Here is a 21,883-nt window from a genome sequence, read left to right as displayed (position 1 = left end):
CGCTAAATCAGAAGCAAAGGCCGTCTCTTTGGGGGCACCTCGGTTTCGCAGGAAGCCTGTCGTGCTCTTTGCATTTCTGGCCATGCAGGCCAGAAGGAACCTGCGTACCTGAAATACGCCAATTTGGAAGCTTCTGAAACCCCTGAAATTAGATTTACCTGGGGGAAGAGTTATGGTCTTGCAAGGCGCTCAGTGTTAGATTTAACAGCTCAGGTTTTGCATATCCTGAAATGTGTGGATTTGCTCTGGCCTCTCCTGTGATCTGTCAAGCTCAGCAGATGCACTATTTATCTTCACTGGCCCTGCTTCCATTTGGTTTTGATAACCTGGACTAGGAAACACAACTGTGCCTTTAGTGTACCTGCTCTGTATGCAGATGGTCCCCCAGCCCCAGCCCTTGGGAGCATCTCCAGTTCAGAAGGATCGGGGAGCAGTGGGTAAGGTCCTTTCTAGGTCCCAAGGAGCCTTTCGCGGGACTGCGCTAGATGAACAAAGAATCTTGGGGAGGAATTTAGTGGTGCACCAAGGCAATCATTTTTTCAGGGCACGCATTTTGGCTAGACAAGAAAAGCCCCCTCCTCCCTGTGCTGTTCTGTGGGAGGGGGTTTCTCCTGATCCCACCCCAGAGCCCATTTCAGGGGGCGCAAGGGAGAGGAGAGGGCAAACCCCATTGTGGAAGCAGTCCTATCTAGTTGTTGGCTTCTTTGTTTGTTTAGGGACGCAGATGGCGCTGTGGTCTAAACCACTGAGCTCTTGTGCTTGCCGATCAGAAGGTTGGCGGTTCAAATCCCCGCGACGGGATGAGCTCCTGTTGCTCTGTCCCAGCTCCTGCCAATCTAGCAGTTCAAAAGCACGCCAGTGCAAGTAGATAAATAGGTACCACTGCAGCAGGAAGGTAAACGGTGTTTTCATGCGGTCTGGCTGCCGTCACGGTGTCCCGTTGCAGCAGAAGCGGTTTAGTCCTGCTGGCCACATGACCCAGAAAGCTGTCTGTGGACAAACGCCAGCTCCTTCGGCCTGAAAGTGATATGAGTGCCGCAACCCCACTTAACCATCCAGGGGTCCTTTACCGTTTTACCTTTTTATTTGTTTTTGTCAAATTTATAACCAGCCTTTCCTCCAAGGAGCTCCAGGTGGGGCTGCATAGTTCTACTCCCCATTTCATCCTCCCCACAACTGCGAGGTGGGTTTGGCTGGGAGTGAGTGACTGGTCCAGGTCACCCAGCAAGCTCCGTGGCCAGGTGGGGATTTGAACCCTGGTTTTCCAGGTCCTATCCTGCACCACCATGCTTCCTATCTGGTTCCTGTACCTACCAAGCCCTCTCCAGATGCCCCTTTCTCCATGCAAAAAGAAGCAGCAGGGATGAGCATACTCAAGCCTTACCTCCTCTCTCACCCTCCATGGGGGGCTGTGTGCAGGGGGGAGCTTATGTGAGCACAGCTGGCTCCCCCCTGCAGCAGACAGTTGCCCCCCATCATGCAGAGGCCAGGCCAAACAGCTCATCCTTTGTTCCTCCTCCTGGCGATGTTTGTCGCGTGCAGACAAAGGAATGTCTGAAGAGGGCTATCGTGCGTTCCTAGTGCTCTTTGGTTGTTTTCCAGTTATTTCTCTGGGGGAGCGGGTGTTTTGAATTGGTTCCTTCTTCTTTTTTTGCCCTTGTACATGTTAGCTGCTCTGAGAGCCCCTTTGGTGTTAAAGAACTGGGTATAAATGGATGAAATAAATGAATAATAACTGTGCGAGCGAGTCGGAATCTCATCTGTGCCATGAAATCGGTCGCTGGAGGAGAGAGCCACTCAAGCAGAAATTTTCAGGGGGCACCTCTCTCGCTCGTGTCTAGATCCACAACAGAATGTTCTTAACCAACATTGTTTGCCAACACAGTTCTGGGTCTGAACAAGAGCAGACCTTTGAATCTCTCTCTCTCTTTCTATCATCTATCTATCTATCTGTCTATCTGTCTATCTGTCTATCTGTCTATCTATCTAGCTAGCTAGCTCTAACATCTATTTATCATCTGTCTATCTCTCTATCATCTATCATCTCTGTCATCTATCTATATCTATCTATCTATCTATCTATCTATCTATCTATCTATCTAATCTATCTATATCTATCTATCATCTGTCTATCTATATCTATCATCTATCATCTCTATCTATCAATCTATCAATCTATCTATCTCTGTCCTACTTCTACCCTGCCTTTTTTTCCAAGGAGCTCAAAGTGGCGTACATGGTTCTCCCCCCCCCCCATTTAATCCCTGTGAGGTAGGCTAGGCTGAGAGGCATCCACTGGCCCCAAGACCACCCAGTGAGCTTCATGGCTGAGTGGGCATTTGAACCCTGCTCTCCTGGTTCCTAGTCAGACACGCTAACCACTACACGGCACTGCCTCTCTTGCTGCGACCCTTGCACACCCGGCCACATGTGCACAGACTTGAAACTGAAAGCACTGCTCCTTGAGCCAGTTTGCCATGAACCCTCTTCTGCAATAGGGGGATAATTGCCCTGGCCTTCCCTACAGTGATATTCTGAGACAGGGCGTGTGAAGTGCTTTGAGCACTGAAAAAGCACAACATAAATCTCTTTAGTTATTATTTCCCCCCCCCCCCACACCCGGTACTTAAGTCCCGCATTTCCTCCCAATGGGAGCGCAGAGTGGCTGACAATACAGTATCGCGCGCACAGAATTACAAAACATTTTAAAAACCAGTTAAAAACCTAGCCAAAAATGAAAGCGGAATAGGAACCGCAGTAACCTGGAAAGGAAACACAGTCAGCCAAGAAGGTTGGCTACAGTCCAAGGATCCAAGTTAAGCAGAAAGTGCCTAAACGAGGCCTACGTGTGGAACAACTGCATGTCATTTGGGAGGGAGCTGCATAACTGGGGGGCCACCACCAATAATGCTCTGTCGCACATCACCGCCAACCCCACAGAAGCTGAAGCTGGAATAACAAGCAGGGCATTCTTTGCAGAACCTTGATAGCTGGGCAGGGCAGTTGTGGAGGGCGAAGACATTCTCTCAGGTTCCTGTCATTTGGGGCTTTGGGTACTAATGCTGATGCCTTGAATAGGGCTCAGAAATTCATAGTGTGGTGATTTGAGGATCAGGGTAATGTGATTCCCCCTCGCCACTCCAGAAAGCAGCAAGGCAGCAGCATTCTACATGCAAAGCATTGCCCTCCGAGCTGCTCCTGGTCTGGAAAGTGCTCTACACCTCCGCTACTTGTTAGTTTTTCTCTGTTGGGCTGTTTCCCTGTTGCTTTCTTTTAGCCTTTGTAATCCTCCCATTACAGAGGCTTAAGCTCAGTGGCCTTTGCACTGATTTCCATGACTCTGTAAGACTTTGCTTTTTTTTTTTCTTCTTCCTGGACCTTTGCTCTTTATTGCTTCTGAGATGCAGAGAGCAGAACCGCAGGCTGCATTTGAGAGGTGTGCTTTATGGGCGGTCAAGGTCCCTAATGCCAGCCTGGCCTTGGCCTAAATGGCAGCTACATCCTTGTTTAGAGAGGTGCTTCTGTGGCACTTCCGCTAAGTAAACCATCTGCTTCAAATGTCCATTCCGGGTCACCTGACCACTGCCTCAGTGTCCTTTCTCTTGGCAGATCAAGATGAGCATGTGACAGCAAAAGGTTTTTAGCTGGGGCAATCAGAATAAGATCCACTATTTGACTATTGATTAAAAACCCTAAAATGTATTTTATATAACTGACTTTTTATTTCTGTTCTTTGTATATCCTATTGTTGTTTTATTGCTATGGCCGATGGCTGACACAAATAAAGATTCATTCAATCAATCAATCAATCAATCAGTCACGATGAAAGCAGCATGCAAATCACCCAAGTCATTATCATAAACTTCGCCAGCCTCCAGAAGTTTTGAACTGCATCAGCCTCAGCTCATGGCTACTCTAGCTATAGTATGTATGCAGTAGTATAGCATACAATAGACAGGACTGGTTGTGTTAAATGGAGAGTGCTTTGTTTTACACTTGTTGAGCAAAACGATGCAAGTAAACTCTTATTTCTTAAGGCACCATGATGGGCTTGGTTTCTCATTCTATCATTTCCTCTCCAATTGTCTCCTTAGATCACATTCCTACCTTCAAGTACATTTCCAGAGCTTATTCCTTTGTTGAGGAGATTTGCTAAAATGTGTCAGTGAAGAGACAGAGAGGAGGGAGAGATAGAATGAATCTAAGCAGACAAGGCTGTCTCTTGCAGTTTTCCTTACGAATAACTGTGGAGAAATTGTGATCTGAGAGAGAGAGAGAGAGAGGGAACGAACCTTGGATCTGAGCTAATGAGACATAGCTGTCCTGCATCAATACCCATCCGAGGGCCCATCCTTAGCAGACAAAGCAGCTGTGGCAAAGATCATTCACCCATTGTGTGGAGGCATTTACTATCCAACAGCATCTAGGGTCTTGTGCTTCCCTTGATCAAGAGCACAGGGGAAGGTTGATCTTGACAGGGGACCTGGGAACAATTCAGCTGCAACTCAAGCAACCCACACATGAGCTTCTTGTTGTTGTTGTTTAGTCATTTAGTCGTGTCCAACTCTTCGTGACCCCCTGGACCAGAGCACGCCAGGCACTCCTGTCTTCCACTGCCTCCCGCAGTGGTCAAACTCATGCTGGTAGCTTCGAGAACACTGTCCAACCATCTCATCCTCTGTCGTCCCCTTCTCCTTGTGCCCTCCATCTTTCCCAACATCAGGGTCTTTTCCAGGGAGTCATCTCTTCTCATGAGGTGGCCAAAGTCTTGGAGCCTCAGCTTCAGGATCTGTCCTTCCAGTGAGCACTCAGGGCTGATTTCCTTCAGGATGGAGAGGTTTGATCTTCTTGCAGTCCATGGGACTCTCAAGAGTCTCCTCCAGCACCAGAATTCAAAAGCATCCATTCTTCGGCGATCAGCCTTCGGTGGCAATAAGTTCAGGGGAAGCAGTGAATCCCCATTCTGTCTGAGAAGGCAGCTCCCAGGGCCTGAAGGATGCTGGAGCTCAGCTCTCAGAGTGTGGGGCACCATTGCTTGGAGCTTCCAAAACCCATGTAGTGGCCTCATTCCAGGAGGAGAAATTCTGAAGAGGGCAGCTCAGTGCAAGTTAGGGATTGTTTTGAGGAGGAACGCAACATGGGAAGTGCCTCAGCCTTGTTTGCAATGTTTTTGTATATACATTATGAACATTTCCCATTCTTCTTTAAATTCCTCGTCCTCTTGGTCCCTGAGCTTCCCAGTTAACTTTGCCATTTCGGCATAGTCCATCAACTTGATTTGCCATTCCTCTTTCATCGGGGTTGTCTCCTCCTTCCGTCTCTGAGCGATGGACAGCCGAGCAGCGGCCATAGCATACATGAACAGTTTCTTCTGATCTTTTGGGATCTCGGTACCTATAATTCCTAATAAAAAAGGCTTCTGTCTTTTAAGAAACATTAGTTTAAACATTGTAAACAGGTCAAAACATTAGCAGGATTCTAAATACACTTGTAATGAAAGTGTACGCATGGATAATTTAGGAAGACAAAATAATTGGAGAAATATGGATGTGCGGTTAAAATAGAATTAAGTGGACCCATGGATGGGATGGGGGAGGAAAGTCAATGAGATTCAGTGTAATCTCAGCACGTGGAACTGTATGTAAGTTTTTGATGTAAGTTTATCTCTTGTGTTTTTTTCTTTTTCTTTATTTTTGGAAATTTAATTTAAAAAACAAATTAAAAAAGAAAGTAGCTAAGCATGATAGTGCAAGCGATTTTTTAAAAAAAAATCTAGTCCACCAAAAAGATGTTCAGGTTTTCAAAATAGCTTTTAATTACAAGTTGCTTTTAATGCAAGTAACTTTTAGTAGTTTTTAATGCCGGGGTGGCAAGTGGACGAGGCATTTGCTGTCTCTCTCTTCCGCAGGAGGGAATCTCTGCTGAGATGATGCCCTGTGAGCCATCATGTGATGGTTTAGTTAGGCCCCGTTGGCCTCAGAGGAGATGCCCAGGTACAGAAAGGCGAACCAGCAATCTCACATTTTTCGGAACGCGAATAAACAGAAATGTGTGCCTGTGTTTTCCTGAGCACAGTGGATGCAGAACTCCCACCTGGTAGATATGGCTGCTCTCTTTCTCTCTCTGCAGGCTCCTGGTTATGAAACTGTTCCCCATGTGTGTGAATATGTGTGTGTGTGAGAGAGAGAGAGAGAAAGAGACCGACTGATTCAGCATTTCAAACATCTTGCTCTGTGGGTGTGAGAGTTGAAATGTCTTGTTTCCAAACTGGAACAGTTTCTGCTCAAAGAAAAGCCCACCTCACCTTGCCAATGTTTTCACTCTCGGAATGTTTCTGGATGTTCACTTTTTTTTGAGCCCGTGATGTGCTATCGCTCTCTGGATCAAACTGAATGTAATGCATACCCTCCCCTTTTCTTCCGTTACATTACGGTGGCGGACTTATCTGATTTGTCCAGGCACGGTGTGTGCCTGGAACAGACCGGGGAAACTGAGCACTGCTGTTGCTGTAACTGCAAGCCCAGCTTGTTCCATACAGCATTTCCCCCCCTCCACTTAGCACCTTTAAGGAAACAATTTATTATTATTTTTCTGGTTGGAGGCTGTTTGTTGCCATCCAGCCAAATGTCAAATTACTGGTGGGTTTCTGCAGGATGTGGTCCATGTAGAATATACAACAGCTTCTGACCAACAATGCAGAACTTTCTAGATCATGGTTTGTTTGTTTTTCAATTAAGCATTGTTTGAAATAAAAGTGGTACCGTGGTTTACGAACTTAATCCGTTCCGGAAGTCCGTTCTTAAACCAAGGCGTTCTTAAACCAAGGCGTTCTTAAACCAAGGCGTGCTTTCCCATAGCAGCGGGGGACTCAGTTTACAAATGGAACATGCTCTGCTTCCAAGGCAAAGTTCACAAACCAAAACACCTACTTCTGGGTTTGCAGCGTTCTTATCCAAGTTGCTCATAAACTAAGCTGTTCTTAAACCAAGGTACCACTGTACTTGCAGAGAAGAAAGGGGAAGGATTTTAGCTCAGTGGTATAGCACCTGCTTGGCATGCAGAAGGTCCTCAGCATCTCCTTATAGGCCTGGGAGAGACTCCTGCTCTGAAATCCTGGAGAGCCAATGTTGATCCTTGTAGACAACACTGAGCTAAATGGACGCAATGGTCTTAAGTTTATGCTGCATTATGACAATGGGATGCGGGTGGTGCTGTGGGTTAAACCACAGAGCCTAGGACTTGCCGATCAGAAGGTCGGCGGTTCGAATCCCCGCGACAGGGTGAGCTCCCATTGCTCGGTCCCTGCTCCTGCCAACCTAGCAGTTCGAAAGCACGTCAAAGTGCAAGTAGATAAATAGGTACTGTTGCGGCGGGAAGGTAAACGGTGTTTCCGTGCGCTGCTCTGGTTCACCAGAAGCGGCTTAGTCATGCTGGCCACATAACCTGGAAGCTGTACGCCGGCTCCCTCGGCCAATAAAGCAAGATGAGCACTGCAACCCCAGAGTCGGTCACGACTGGACCTAATGGTCAGGGGTCCTTTTAGCTTTACTATTACAATTTTATTACTGATTGTTTGCCATTCTGGAAGCTTTATACAGAAACATAGCCAGGAAGCTATCTCAATCAGCATAGTATTTAGCATAAAAACATCAATATAGATTTTTTCATTTAATGAACATTTCACAGGCCTGTTCTGAATTACGCGGTTTTCCGAATATGTCTGAAAGCCAGCTGCCATTATTCCCGCCAAACCTCTACTGGCAGGGAGTTCCACAGGACAGGGCTAAAGGCTGGGTCTCTGGTGAAGGCCAGCTGAACTTCAGTGGTGTGGGGAACCCCCCAGAAGTGCTCTTATCAGGATGGAGCATAAAGAGTGGACCCAAGTTGTTCAGGGCTTTTGCGAATTTGCGCCATCCAGGCCAGAGCAAAAGGCTTGTGGTTGGTTTCTTGTTCCACCCGTGGCTGCCCTCGGAGCTTCTGTGGCTGACCTGTGGCCTTGCTTCCTTCCTTCAGTTTGCATCGGAGCTTGACCAGATTCTGCCGTCGCTGGAGAAAGCTCAGCTGCCACCAGGACTGTGCGGGTCGGAGGCTGCCGAAAGTGGCGGCATTGCCATCAAGTCAGAGATCCTGACCCCTTCCCTCCAGCCTGGCACTGCCGCAAGAACTCCCACGGGGATGAGCTGTACGTACTTCTGCAAAGTCTTTCTTCCCTTTCTGTAACTCCCAGGACTGGGCCTGCTCTAACTTTCTCGTACATGCTCTTAATCCACATTCTTCACAATGTGTCTGATAGACTGGGGCCTGGTACCATTGCATTGGCGTGCTGAATGCCAGGTGTTGATTGAGGAGAAAGAACCAGTAGGAATTCTCCTTCCAAATTCTGCAACCAACCCCAACACTTTATAAGCTTGATTTGGCCGTGTTTAACATGGGCGGGCTTAAGATTTAGCTACTCGCATCACAAGGTAGGAGATGGACACGTTAAGTGTTGGCTAGAGTCCTGTGCCAATTTTCTGTCAATTTAAGCTGGCAAAAATGCGGTTTCGTCTTGTACGTGAACTAATTTATTGTGTTGGGGAGGCAAAAGCCTACCTTGTCACATGCATGGAGTAGGTGACTTGACCAGGAAGAGAAGTTTGCCTAATCTTCCCTTAGTCTTCTCTTTTGTGGGTGTTGCCGAGATGGAAGAATGTGCCCCACACAAGAAATGTCCTGTTGGCACCGTGCCTCGTCAGCCGTGGCTCTGCAACTCCGATCATGTATAATAATTTATTTATTATAATTTATAAAAATAATTTATTATTTATGCCCCACCCATCTGGCTGGGTTTCCCTAGCCACTCTGGGCAGCTTCCAACCGTGTGTGTGTGTGTGTACACACACACACACATATATATATATACACACACATATATACATGTATATATATGTACACACATATATATATATACACACACACACACACAAATAATAATAATAAATTTTTATTTATATCCCGCCCTCCCCAGCCGAAGCCAGACTCAGAGCGGCTAACAACAGTAAAAGTAACACAGTTTACATAAAATCACATTCAATTAATTGAAATACATTCTAAAATCAATTCATTCTAAAATCAATTCAGAATCAAATTAATGGCAACCATTGGGCTAGAGTTCTATGAGGATTACCAAAGGAGGGGATCAGACTGTGCCTTGGCCAAAGGCCTGGTGGAACAGCTCTGTCTTGCAGGCCCTGCAGAAAGATGTCAAGTCCCGCAGGGCCCTAGTCTCTTGTGACAGAGTGTTCCACTTGATCGGGGCCACGGCCAAAAAGGCCCTGGCTCTGGTTGAGGCCAGCCTAACCTCCCTGTGGCCCGGGACTTCCAAGATGTTTTTGTTTGAAGACCGTAAGGTCCTCCGTGGGACATAACGGGAGAGGCGGTCCCGTAGGTACACATACACTTAGACATACACAAACAGCATTAAACATTAAAAACTTCCCTAAACAGGGCTGCCTTCAGATGTCTTTTAAAAGTTAGATAGCTGCTTATTTCCTTGACATCCGATGGGAAGGCGTTGCACAGGGCAGGCGCCACCACCGAGAAGGCCCTCTGCCTGGTTCCCTGTAACCTCACTTCTCTCAGGGAGGGAACCACCAGAAGTCCCTCAGAGCTGGACCTCAGTGTCCGGCCTGAACACTTTAGCCGCAGCCAGCATAGCCAGGGGTGAGGGATAATGGGGGTTGCATCCCCAAATCGTCTGGAAGTCACCATGTTGGCTGTAAACCAAAATAAAAGGACTCACTTGCAGGGAAGAAGCATTCATTTGCTTGATTTTACCATTGTTGAGCAGCACCTAAAACAGAGGGTCAACAGCCACCGGATGAGAGTGGGCCACCTCAGGTCAAGAGAGGAGATTCTCAAGCCCTAGTGACGTTTGTGAGTGACAGCTACTAGACGCATCAAAGGCGGGAGCTTTGTCTTCCCATAGTCAGGAGGTCTGAAAGAGTGCTGTCAGTTCCCAAGCTGCCCTGCTTCTTCCATCCCCTCTCTGATAAATTCCCAAACGTCAGGCAGCTGCTTTCCACCCAAGCTTGTTCCTTGCATGCTAAAAATCCTTATTCCAAGGATCTGAATGCCTGCAGAAAATCCAGCTTATAAGGCCATTCAGAAGTCATTGGCATGTTTTGACTTGACTGGGCTCCTTGTAACTGCTGGAGATTCGGGGACATCAGTGATGCAGAAAAGTCTTTTAGAGTTGACCGTCAGTTCCATTGGCTGGTGATCACTTTCCCTTTTATCCTTGTTTTATTGGAATGGGCTTTCGTTGGCCAGGAGTGTGCAAGCTTTTGAGTTAACACGGAACTGTTCTTCCTGGCAAAGAGCATTGTGTGATACAAAAGCTTACACATGCCTTGGAGGTGGTCCAGAAGACAAAATGATCTTTTGGGATGGTTTGAAGTGGACCCTGAAATGTATACAGCAAAAAAAAATGTTGTAGGAAGTGGATATTGGAGTGTATCTATATGGCCAGATCTCGTTAAGGCAACCAAGTAGATTCCATTAAACCCAAAACACTTGTCAAGCTGGCAACATTTTTAAAAAATCTGAATAAGAACTTTTTGATTTCTGGAAATTTTCAAATTTGAGGTTTCTTTTTTTAAAAAAATCCTTTTGTGGTTTTGGAAAATTTCCAGACCATCGTGTAAAAAAAAAAGCTTGTATGTTTAAATGCTTAGCGTCCCTTTTCTGAATCTCTCAAACAAAATAAATCGTTATTGGGAAGGTGAACAAGAAGAAAGTGAGTTTGGAAATAAAAAATGTGAAAGTTTGCAGTCAGGATTTTCAGCTTGTGGACTTGTGGTTCAAACCAACTTGCGTGCTTTAGTGTCAGTTGCATGAGAAGAGTAACTGAAAAGAGCAGCGGTCCAAAAAAGAAGAATAAAGTAAGCCAATTTAATTTGGATGAGTAGTTTGGATGAGAAGAGGGGTCAGGAGAGACCTCTGGTGGACTGTGCAAGAACTCCAGCACATGGTGGAGACTACATCAGCGTTTCTCAACGAGGGGGGGGGGGGATATAGTCCCCTGCCCGCCCCGCCCCCCCCCCCAGGATATTCCAAGGGGGCCAAAGCACAAGACTAGGGGGCCACAGAGGGGAGAGAGATGTGACCGAGAAGAAAGCAGAAAAGAAAACAGAGAAGTTAAAAGGTTGAGAAACACTGCTGTATATGGCCTGGATATTCCTTGCCATTGTTCACCGTTGATCTGAAATGCATGGCGTTAAGCCTGGCCACTCCTGGAGGATGAGCAGCCATACTGTCCCAAATGAGCCCATTGAGGTTTCTGCAACCCAGGTGCCAGCTTGATCCTTCTCTCACATCCCTGTTAGTTGCTCCTGGGCCTACAGTCACCCTCTGATTTTTTACTTCTGTGTTCCAGCTGTCAACGGTGGGCAGGGAATGCAGGCTGGCCGGTCCCGCTTCGAATTCTGCGACCCCATGGAGCCGGTTCAGCTCAGGACGGCGCCTTTCTCCGCAACCAACGGCAGCAGCCCTCACCCTGTTTTGCCTTCCGAGCAAGGCAGGGGGGCGGTACCTGGACCAAGCCCCTTCCAGCCTGACACAGGTAGGTGCATCTGTGGCACAGGAGGGAAGGACCCCTGGCGTTCTTTCAATAGACAAAATACACAGTGGTACCTTGGTTTACGAACTTAATCCGTTCCGGAAGTCTGGGAGCCAGTGTAGTGTAGTGGTTAAGAGTGGGTGGAGGACTCGTAATCTGGTGAACCGGGTTCGCTTCCCCGTTCCTCCACATGCAGCTGCTGGGTGACCTTGGGCCAATCACACTTCTCTGAAGTCTCTCAGCCCCACTCACCTGACAGAGTGTTTGTTGTGGGGGAGGAAGGGAAAGGAGAATGTTAGCCACTTTGAGACTCCTTCGGGTAGTGATAAAGCGGGATATCAAATCCAAACTCCCCCCCCCCCTTAAACCAAAGTGTTCTTAAACCAAGGTGTGCTTTCCCATAGCAGTGGGGGACTCAATTTACAAGTAGAACACACTCAACAGGAAGCAGAACATGTTCTGCTTCCAAGGCAAAGTTCACAAACCAAAACACCTGCTTCCGGGTTTGCAGCGTTCTTAATCCAAGTTGTTCATAAACGAAGCTGTTCTTAAACCAAGGTACCACTGTATAGTCCTTCTCCCAATGACCCTTTGAGGTAGTCGGCCTGAGGAATGATGAGCCACCAAAACTCACAACTGTTCAGGGATTTTCACCATGCTGTAGTCTGTCTCCCACTCCCATTTTGTTGTGAGTTATCATCCTCATCAGTTTATTGCTAAAGTACCCTTATTTTGTTCAATTTGCATGCCGCCCTTCATCAGGGCAGTTCACAACATGAAAATACAATATAAAAAAGACGAAATACATAATAAAAACAAAACAAAAACCTTCCCAAAACACACATTTGAAAGGGAAAGGGAAAGGGACCCCTGACCATTAGGTCCAGTCGTGACCAACTCTGGGGTTGCGGCGCTCATCTCGCTTTATTGACTGAGGGAGCTGGCGTACAGCTTCCGGGTCATGTGGTCAGCATGACTAAGCCTCTTCTGGCGAACCAGAGCAGCGCACGGAAATGCCGTTTACCTCCCCGCCAGAGCGGTACCTATTTATCTAATTGCACTTTGACGTGCTTTCAAACTGCTAGGTTGGCAGGAGCAGGGACCGAGCAACGGGAGCTCACCCTGTCACAGGGATTCGAACCACCGACCTTCTGATCGGCAAGTCCTAGGCTCTGTGGTTTAACCCACAGCACCACCCGCATCCCTGTTTAAAAGGGTATAGGATGTTAACCAGCCCAAGGCCTGGCTGAACAGGAATGTTTTCGCCTGGTGCCTAAAGATCTGAAGATCACAGGTCGGTCTACCCACATGATGTAAAACCATGCAGTTTAAACCTTCAAGAAACCTTAAAACCTCATAGGAATTCGAAACTGAGATGAATTAAACTAACAGACTCAACTCCCTCCAAAGGGCCTGAGCAAATAAACGTGTCTTTAAAAGTCATGCTTAACCTGCTAGGAAAATAAGCAGCCTAGTCAGCCCAGCATTAGTTCTGACATGTTAATCAAATGCCTCCCCCCCCCCCCCCAGCCTGCCAGCTCCGTCTTTCACCCTGAAGCAAGGCACAGGAGAGAATGGCAGAGCTGTGTTGAAAGTCAGCGCAGGGAAGCAGCTTCGCTGCAGAACCCAGAAAAGTCAGTTCCTATCATTGTCCCAGTTAGCAGGACAGGGAGATCAGCTCTGTGGCATTCTAAACGTGTGTGGAAATCTTTAGGAATTATCCCCAGCCTTAGCAGTTCCTGCACATCAAATCCCAAAGCCCCTCATTTTGTCAGTGTCGCCACATCTGGGATATCGGCACTCTCGTTTGGGGAATTGTGCAACAAAGAGCCTCTTCTGATGCGCTCCTGTATTGCTGCTGCCAAAATCCGCAGATAGCAGAACTGAGTTTCAATACAGAGTTTCTGACCATTTCATCCGCTGCCAAGCCGATCCTGCAGCATCAAGCACCCACAACCATCAGACAGATGAAAGAGGTTTTCGGTATTTCTAAACACTACAAAACCTATGATGCAGTGTGAGCCGGAGGGAATATTCAAGCACTCCATGACCCCCACACCCAAGCAGCTGCCTATGCAAGCAGCCTGTCCTTTGAGATTCACTTAGCTCAGCCCTACCCCTATTTCTCTCTCACCACTGAGAGATCGAAGCAAGATCTGATAGACTAAGCAGGGCAGACTAGAGCAGGTTGTTTTCATCCGACGAAAATGAAATTGCCTGCATTTGGCGTCTAGAGCGTAAATATTCATGTCTGACAAACGGATCAAATTGGTTCTTGATTTACAAAGGAAAGCCTCTTCTAAACTCAGTGTATGTGGCAGAGGCATAGATTCTGTTTAGATATTAACTGAGCTAGAGGTTATCCGAGCATAGCAGGGCTAATGTTTAAAAAAAAAGCTTTAGCGTTAATATTTTTTTAAAAAATCAGATATAAAAGAAATCTAATACAGTGGACGCTCAGGTTGCGAACGTGATCCGTGCAGGAGGCATGTTCGCAACCCGCAGCGCCGCGTCTGCGCACGCGTGGGTTGTGATTTGGCGCTTATGCGCATGCGCGAGTGCCGAAACCCAGAAGTAACCTGTTCCGGTGCTTCCGGGTTCGGTGCAGTGCGCAACCCGAAAACGCGCAACCTGAAAGCGTCTGTAACCCAAGGTATGACTGTATTTTTATCTGGCTCGCAAGATGACTGCTTATAAAAATAATCTGGTTGAAGGTTTATTTGCTTGGTTGTTTTTTTTTAAACAAATGGCAAGAATGGTAGATCTGTGCTTCCTCAGAAGAAAGAATGTTAGGAAACAGCTATGCTGTTTCAGACGAAAAGGCTACCTAGCACCGCGTTCTGTCTCCAACTGCGGTCAGTTAGGCGATCCAGGATGCTCACAAGCAAGTTTTGGTCTCCTGGAGCGACTGTTTTTAAAACACACACAAACAGTGTTGGTACAGGGGGGGCAGGTATACGCCTTGTCTTTCATGAGCAGCGAACAACTAGTTCTCGGAGCTTAGAAAGGAAAGGACGCCATGTGATTGTGCTTGCTAGCATGTTCAGGAAGGATGTTTGGTTTGGCCTCTGGAAATGCAAGATGCACTGCTGAGATCATCTCCGGGTTTGCTTTCCAGTTGCACTTCCCAGGGGCAGCTGGGCGGGCGACACCCTATGGGTGGAGTGCGCACCTGAGCCACTCTCCCTCCATGTGGCGCATATCCTTGCTCAGCTGTAAATTGGCAGCGCCGCTGCTGTTGCCAGTGCTCCCTTTATTTTCCTGTTGCCAGGCAACCCTCTCTGCTGCATAGCCAGCGCAAGAACAAAACCTGCTCTCTCTGGTCGACTTCGCTCTCTAACCCAGGGCTGCGGCGCACACTTTGCGGGTTCTGCATTATCAGCAAAGTTGCCCGTCCACGGGAGGAGAACTTGATGGCCAGGGCTCGGCCAGCTAAGCAGATGTTCAAAACCAGGGCAAAGCTCTAGATCAGGGGTCCCCAAACATTTTCAGAGCTCCATAAAATTACCCCCAATTTTCCCGTGCCCTACCCTATTAAAAAGGGGCGTGGGTGGCACTGTGGGTTAAACCACAGAGCCTAGGACTTGCCGATCAGAAGGTTGGTGGTTTGAATCCCCGTGACGGGGTGAGCTCCCATTGCTCGGTCCCTGCTCATGCAGGGCCTCTGATCAGCAAGTCCTAGGCTCAGTGGTTTAACCCACAGCGCCACCCGCGTCCATATAGGATGCCCCTATTTTCGTTGTAGAAATGTTGGAGGGAATGCTAGTGGTTTAGATTTGGGCAACCAATGTAGACCATTCAGTGCCTTTGGCAACCCCCGCCTCTTCTCTCTTATCTCACACATACTAAACACAGTTTTCCCATCACTTTGGCCCATAATTAAGAAGAGAATTTGCCATCCTGGGTGGAAGTTTTTGAGCATTTTCAACATTGCTTCTGATTGGCTCATCCCCGCTTGCGGGGATTTGAAACGATGTCTCTTGTGGAACTCTAAAGGCCCTTGGAAGGATCTCTTAACGCATCGGCCAGTTAATTGGCAGTCCGCAGCAAACCTTTAATGCGGCTTTGTCTCTCCCATCCTGGGCAGGCAGAGCCATCTGGATGAACATGCCTGCGCTCATTTAGATTTCACCCTGCGCTGCCTTTTCAACTTCTTACACCGGGCGTGTGGCTGAAGAACACAAATTGAATTCAATTTTAAATTAATAAAGCTTTTACATTGGCAGCCTCATTAGCCCCAGTTAGTCTTGGAAATATTATTCCTTAAACGTGTGTGTGTGTGTGAAAACACTTCAGTTTAAAATGAGGCTCTTTGAAAAGGAATATAAGTCTTGCTCACAGATTTCTCATTTTTCAATGTCAACACAAATCCTGATGCACTGATGTCTATCTCAAGTTCTCTCTCTCTCTCTCTCTCTCTCTCTCACACACACACACACACACACACACACACTTTCCTGGTTTTGTCATTTCAGTAACAATAATAGCTTATTGTTTGTTATTTATATCCCGCCCATCTGGCTGAGTTTCCCCAGCCACTCAGTCAGCCATCATCATCATCATCATCATTATCATATTTATTTATTTGATTTCTACACCGCCCTATACCCGAAGATCTCAGGGCGGTTCACATAGAATATCAAATACATAAAATCAAAACAAAACCAACAAACCAATTTAAAAAACACCAAAAGAGCCAGCATTTTTAAAAAAAGGGTATAGGATGTAGATCAACTCAGGCAAAGGCCTGGTTGAAAAGGAACGTTTTTGCCTGGTGCCTAAAGGGTGTATAGTGAAGGCGCCAGGTGGACTTCCTTTGGGAGAGCATTCCACAGATAGGGAGCCACCACAGAGAAGGCCCTGTTCTCATGCTGACACCCTCCTGACCTCTCGTGGAAGAGGCACATGAAGGAGGGCATCAGAAGATGATATCAGGTCTGGGTAGGTTCATATCAGAAGAGGCGGTCCTTGAGGTATATGATGATGATGATGATGATGGTGATGATAATTTATTTATACCCCACCCATCTAGCTGGGCTTCCCCAGCCACTCTGGGCGGCTTCCAACAAAATATAAAAATACAGTAATCCATCAAACATTATAAGCTTCCCTAAACAGGGCTGCCTTCAGATGTCTTCTAAAAGTCTGGTGGTTGTTGTTCTCTTTGCGATCCTGAGCCATTTAAGGCTTTATAGGTCAGAACCAGCACTTTGAATGGGGCCCAGAAACTAATCGGTAGCCAGTATAGTTGGACCAGGATTGGTGTAATATGCTCAAACCATCATGCTCCAGTGAGCGACCTGGCCGCTGAATTCTGCACCAGCTGAACTTTCCGACCAGGACAGGGTGGGATCCTGACATTTAACTTCTCTCCTCTCCTCCCTCCATCCCCCCAGGATTGCCTGAGCTGGAACTGGGAGTCACAGATCATCAGTTCGGTCAGCCAACAATCGGGGAGCAGATCCCGTGGGCGGACAACCCCATGACCTCCATTAATCGGGGACCTATGAGCAAACCGGACGAGTAAGTATAGGGGTTTCCCCACCCCCACCCTCCCGTTGCTTGTTGGGAGATTCCAGGCGGGGTTTATGGGCAGATGTCAACATACAGCTGGCCATCCTGGGACCAGCTTTGGAGGCAAATGTCCATGCGCAATATCCGTAGGAGTTTTTCATTTCGTTTCATCTGTTAATCGCTTCTCGCGAGGCATCTTGAAACCATTTCCAGTATAATGGCACACATAAAACAGTATCATATATAAAAGCAGCTAGAAACAATTGCATATTATAAACATGATTTTTTTATATATATAAAAAAGCTATAAATATGAAAACAGATTAAGATCCGGGCCAGAAACTGGGAGAAAGATTTGTGTTCCTTCCACAGTCTTGCTGCTGCAGTGCTAACTGGAGCTCAGCCCTGGTCTGGCTGAAGGCTTCCTCACACATCCCCCTGGGGAAAAGCACTTTTTAGCACTCAGTTGGAGCAAACGGCATTTCAGGTTTTCTCCAGATAGATGTTTGCTCCGATTTAGCCCTAGGAAAGGACGAAGGGCAAGAGGGAAACCGCTCAAATTCTTGCTTTTCTAGGCATAGGGCAGGCAAGCGGAAATGTGGGCAAACCCTTAGTGCCCCTGTGTCCAGACCTGGTCTGTCTCTCCCCACACAAACTAGGATATATAATCTCGATCTGGTCATCTTGACCTCCCGTTTCCAGTTTGCCTGGGGGAGATAAACCACCAGCCCAAGCATGGACAAAACAACTAAGCGAGAGCATTTCTTAGCCCCAAAGCTATTGCTTCTGTAAGTTAATAGACAGCACACAACTTCCTTCTCAGCTTGCAGCTACTGCCCATGCCAACACACCCCTCTGCCATGGTCCTTGTCCTTGGATATGGAAACAACCATTTTTTCTCACTGCAGTGGGAAAGGGGGATTGGAGCGGGGAGCAAACTACATGCTGTCTTGGGAAGGCAGGGTTTTCAGGACAGAAATCTCCTCCTCCCTCTCCTGTCCCCTTAACAAGGAACATAAAACGGTTTTGGAGCAGAGAAGAGCTCGGGGGCAACCAGGAGGGAGCCCCAGTCCATTAGCTCCCTTGAGCGGGAAAGGATCCAGTTTCAGGTTCCTGGCCCGGCGCCCCGGTTTTGCTCTTGGCAAGCCGCCTTGAAGCTAAGATGGAGCTCAATGCACAGAGTTCATTACAATCCCCTTTGTTCTTAGCCAAGCTTTCCCTAGAGGGCTGTGATTGGGGCTTGCTGCAAGATTTGTGCCGAGCGGGACTGGGCTGGGGGGGCGTAGGCGGGGGGGGACGACAACAACTGCTCCCTTCCTTCTTCTCTGAAGGTCTCCTGCAAGGAGCCCCCACAGCAGGGCGTTCTGAGGACCAGCTGCAGCAGCCATAGGAAGTCTTGTGTGGGGTTTTCCCTCTATATTTCCCCCCTAGACTTTGGCTTAGGGGAGGGAGCAAGCTGGTTATTCTGTGTTATGCGGGATTGTTAACCGAGGCTAGGAAATGTGAGTAGGTGGGGGGGGGATGAAACTGCTTCCTCCATAGTTAACTTCCCTTTCTTTTGTAAAGTGCAGTGTTTAATTTCCTTGCTGTTTGGTGGTCTCTTTTACTTCAGTAGCTTCCATTGCCTTGGTGGGCGACAACTCTAGGACAGGGTTGTTTAGGATGTGACCTTAAATAACTGTCCTTCACCCTGATCCCATAGTTTAAAAGGTAAAGGGACCCCCTGACTATTAGGTCCAGTCATGGACGACTCTGGGGTTGCGGCGCTCATCTCGCTTTACTAGCCAAGGGAGCCGGCGTACAGCTTCCGGGTCATGTGGCCAGCATGACTAAGCCGCTTCTGGCAAACCAGAGCAGCGCACGGAAACACCGTTTACCTTCCCGCCAGAGCGGTACCTATTTATCTACTTGCACTTTGAGGTGTTTTCGAACTGCTAGGTTGGCAGGAGCAGGGACCGAGCAACGGGAGCTCACCCCGTCGCGGGGATTCGAACTGCCGACCTTCTGATCGGCAAGCCCTAGGCTCTTCGGTTTAACCCACAGTGCCACCCACGTCCCATAGGATAGAGTGGGTCATAAAATATCAACGCATAAACCTGTCTGAATAGCTCAGGCTTCCCTTGTACATCTGGAGCAGGTCTCATCCTCACCACACAGCTTGGCTCTGCAGTTTCAGGCATCTTGGACCATTTGCTTTCCTAGCCTCTTTCTTCTCGCAGTCACATGCCATTGCTTGCATTATGTGGGGGACTTGCAGCTATTGGGGGCTGGCTGGGGGGCCTGGGGAGCAGACCTTCAAGCATTGGCCTCCATGTCACCTCCATGATTAGGTCCAAGTCCACTCCGCTAAAAACAAACCGATATTTTACACTTCCAAAAAAAAGCAGAATTCTGTGGCTCCACCTTGCGTAATTATGAATTTGCATGGCCCATTCTGCAAGCGTTTGCCGTCTTGCTTGGTTTTTGTTAATCCAATTTGCCGGGCATGATGGAAGGCCAAGGGGACGTTTGACCACTGGGTGAAAACCTCGCTCAGCCCCCATCTGGCTTCTGAGCCTTCAGCAGGTGTCAGCCGCTTAAACAGGTTTTTCACAGCCATACAAAGGAGCCCTGCTGAATTAGAACGCAAGGCTCGGTCCAATCCGCCACTCATGCTTTCAGAAGTAGCCACCCAGTTGCAAAACACACACACACACACACACACAGTGTGCCCTCCTTCAACAGCTGTTCAGAGGTGGACTGCCTCTGAACATGACTGTTCCATTTAGGTATTGTGACTGGCAGCCATTGATAGACCAATCTCCCTCCAAGAATTTGCCCGATCCTATTTTCAAAAGCTCCCCTTCATGGATCACTGCAGATGGGGACAGTAGTCACGAAATTAAAAGATGCCTGCTTCTTGGGAGAAAAGCAATGACAAACCTAGACAGCATCTTAAAAAGCAGAGACATCTGCCAACTAAGGTCCATATAGTTAAAGCTGTGGTTTTCCCAGTGAGAGCTGGACCCTAAAGAAGGCTGATCGCTGAAGAATTGATGCTTTTGAATTCTGGTGCTGGAGGAGACTCTTGAGAGTCGCATGATCAAACCTAGAAGATCAAGAAGATCAAACCTATCCATTCTTAAGGAAATCAGCCCTGAGTGCTCACTGGAAGGACAGAAGAAGAAGAAGAAGAGTTTGGATTTGATATCCCGCTTTATCACTACCCTAAGGAGTCTCAAAGCGGCTAACATTCTCCTTACCCTTCCTCCCCCACAACAAACACTCTGTGAGGTGAGTGGGGCTGAGAGACTTCAAAGAAGTGTGACTGGCCCAAGGTCACCCAGCAGCTGCATGTGGAGGAGCGGAGACGCGAACCCGGTTCCCCAGATTACGAGACTACCACTCTTAACCACTACACCACACTGGCAGATCCTGAAGCTGAGGCTCCAGTGCTTTGGCCACCTCATGAGAAGAGAAGACTCCCTGGAAAAGACCCTGATGTTGGGAAGATTGAAGGCACAAGGAGAAGGGGACGACAGAGGACGAGATGCTGGGACGGCATGAGTTTGACCAAACGGCAGGAGGCAGTGGAAGACAGGAGCGCCTGGCGTGCTCTGGTCCATGGGGTCACGAAGTCGGACACAACTAAACAACAGTTTTAAAAAGCTGTTACTAAGCCTGTAGCGGCAAAACTTGCCAGTTGCTTCATGCAAAAGCGCCTATAAGAACTTGAAATGTGCTTTCCCACCCTTTTCCCCCCAGGAAAAGCTGAAAAGAGCTCAGGTGCCACGTTCTGCACTCCCACAACACACTGGCATTTCCACGGCGCTGCCCCTGACGCCATGCGTGTGACTCTCTGTGCTTCTAGCTCAGCTTTCCTTGCACGTCTCACCAGTCGTCCTCTCTGGATATCTGGAAAAAAACATAGGATCCTGAACCACCAGGGGACTTTTGCCTGAAAATTTAGGTTCTGATTCACACAAACAAGCATAAATGCACACATGGCAGAAGCTGGTTTAGGGAGCCTTCTGGCCAAATAATCATTGTGCAAATCTGTCAGTTTTCGCCACACCTCCACAACACATGCTGGAGCCATGTGCTGAGCTGCTCTTTGGAAGAGCTTGCCTCTCAAGCAGCCGTCACGCCGTTGTGTGTACAAATTCAGACTGAAGAGAACAGTCTAGGTCTCCTTTTTGTCTTCCAGACCATCTACCAGCTTGCATCCATCCGCATGAATAATAACCTGGCCTTGCTCCTACTTTGGATGCTGGAAATGCAGGAGGTTTTTTCCCCCTCACCCTTAGCATTCCTTTTTTTTTTTTTTAGATTTATATACATCTCTTCATCATAAGATCTCATGGCAATTCACGGAATAAAATACAGGATAAAAACAAGTAAATAAGTAAAGCAAAACAGCAGAACGATTATCCCCCCTTCCCACAGACACATTTTAAAAAGCTGTAGAATATGAATCCGCCAAAGGCCTGGCGGAAGAGGAACATTTCCGCCTGGCACCTGCAAATACATGATGAAGGCGCCAGGCAAACCTCCCTGGGGAGAGCATTTCCCAAAGGGGGAGCCACCACAGAAAAGGCCCGTTCTCGCGTTGCCACCCTCCGGACCTCACCCTTTCCCTTCAACCTGGTTATACATTTCCTGCTCCTTCTTTAGAGCTGGTTTCCATCAACTTATTATTCAAGTGTATATTTTAAAAATTCAAAGTGTGAATACAGAAAACATGCACCTCATGCAGGTACAATGCTGTTAAAAGGCCAGAACCTCCTCTGG

The 21,883-nt window shown here is 47.7% G+C and overlaps 1 protein-coding gene across 6 annotated transcripts in view; it reads left to right on the top strand.

The window, feature by feature from the left end:
• The window catches only part of NCOA1 (nuclear receptor coactivator 1), a 316,486-nt gene that overhangs the window by 273,790 nt on the left and 20,813 nt on the right, over nt 1–21,883 (top strand). For all 6 annotated transcript variants that reach the window (XR_013984762.1, XM_081000848.1, XM_081000849.1 and 3 more), the window contains 3 exons: nt 8,014–8,182; nt 11,417–11,602; nt 16,996–17,122. Coding sequence is in view for 5 of the 6 variants with exons in the window: in XM_081000848.1 (XP_080856974.1) it covers nt 8,014–8,182; nt 11,417–11,602; nt 16,996–17,122 (482 nt within the window). In the remaining variant the exon portion in view is untranslated. The remainder of the gene's footprint in view (nt 1–8,013; nt 8,183–11,416; nt 11,603–16,995; nt 17,123–21,883) is intronic.

The sequence above is a fragment of the Podarcis pityusensis genome (genome assembly GCF_964106645.2).
Source record: "Podarcis pityusensis genome assembly, chromosome: 3".
Lineage (NCBI taxonomy): Eukaryota > Metazoa > Chordata > Lepidosauria > Squamata > Lacertidae > Podarcis > Podarcis pityusensis.
The sequence above is the reverse complement of the archived record's forward strand: the minus strand, read 5'-3'. Positions and strand labels throughout refer to the sequence as shown.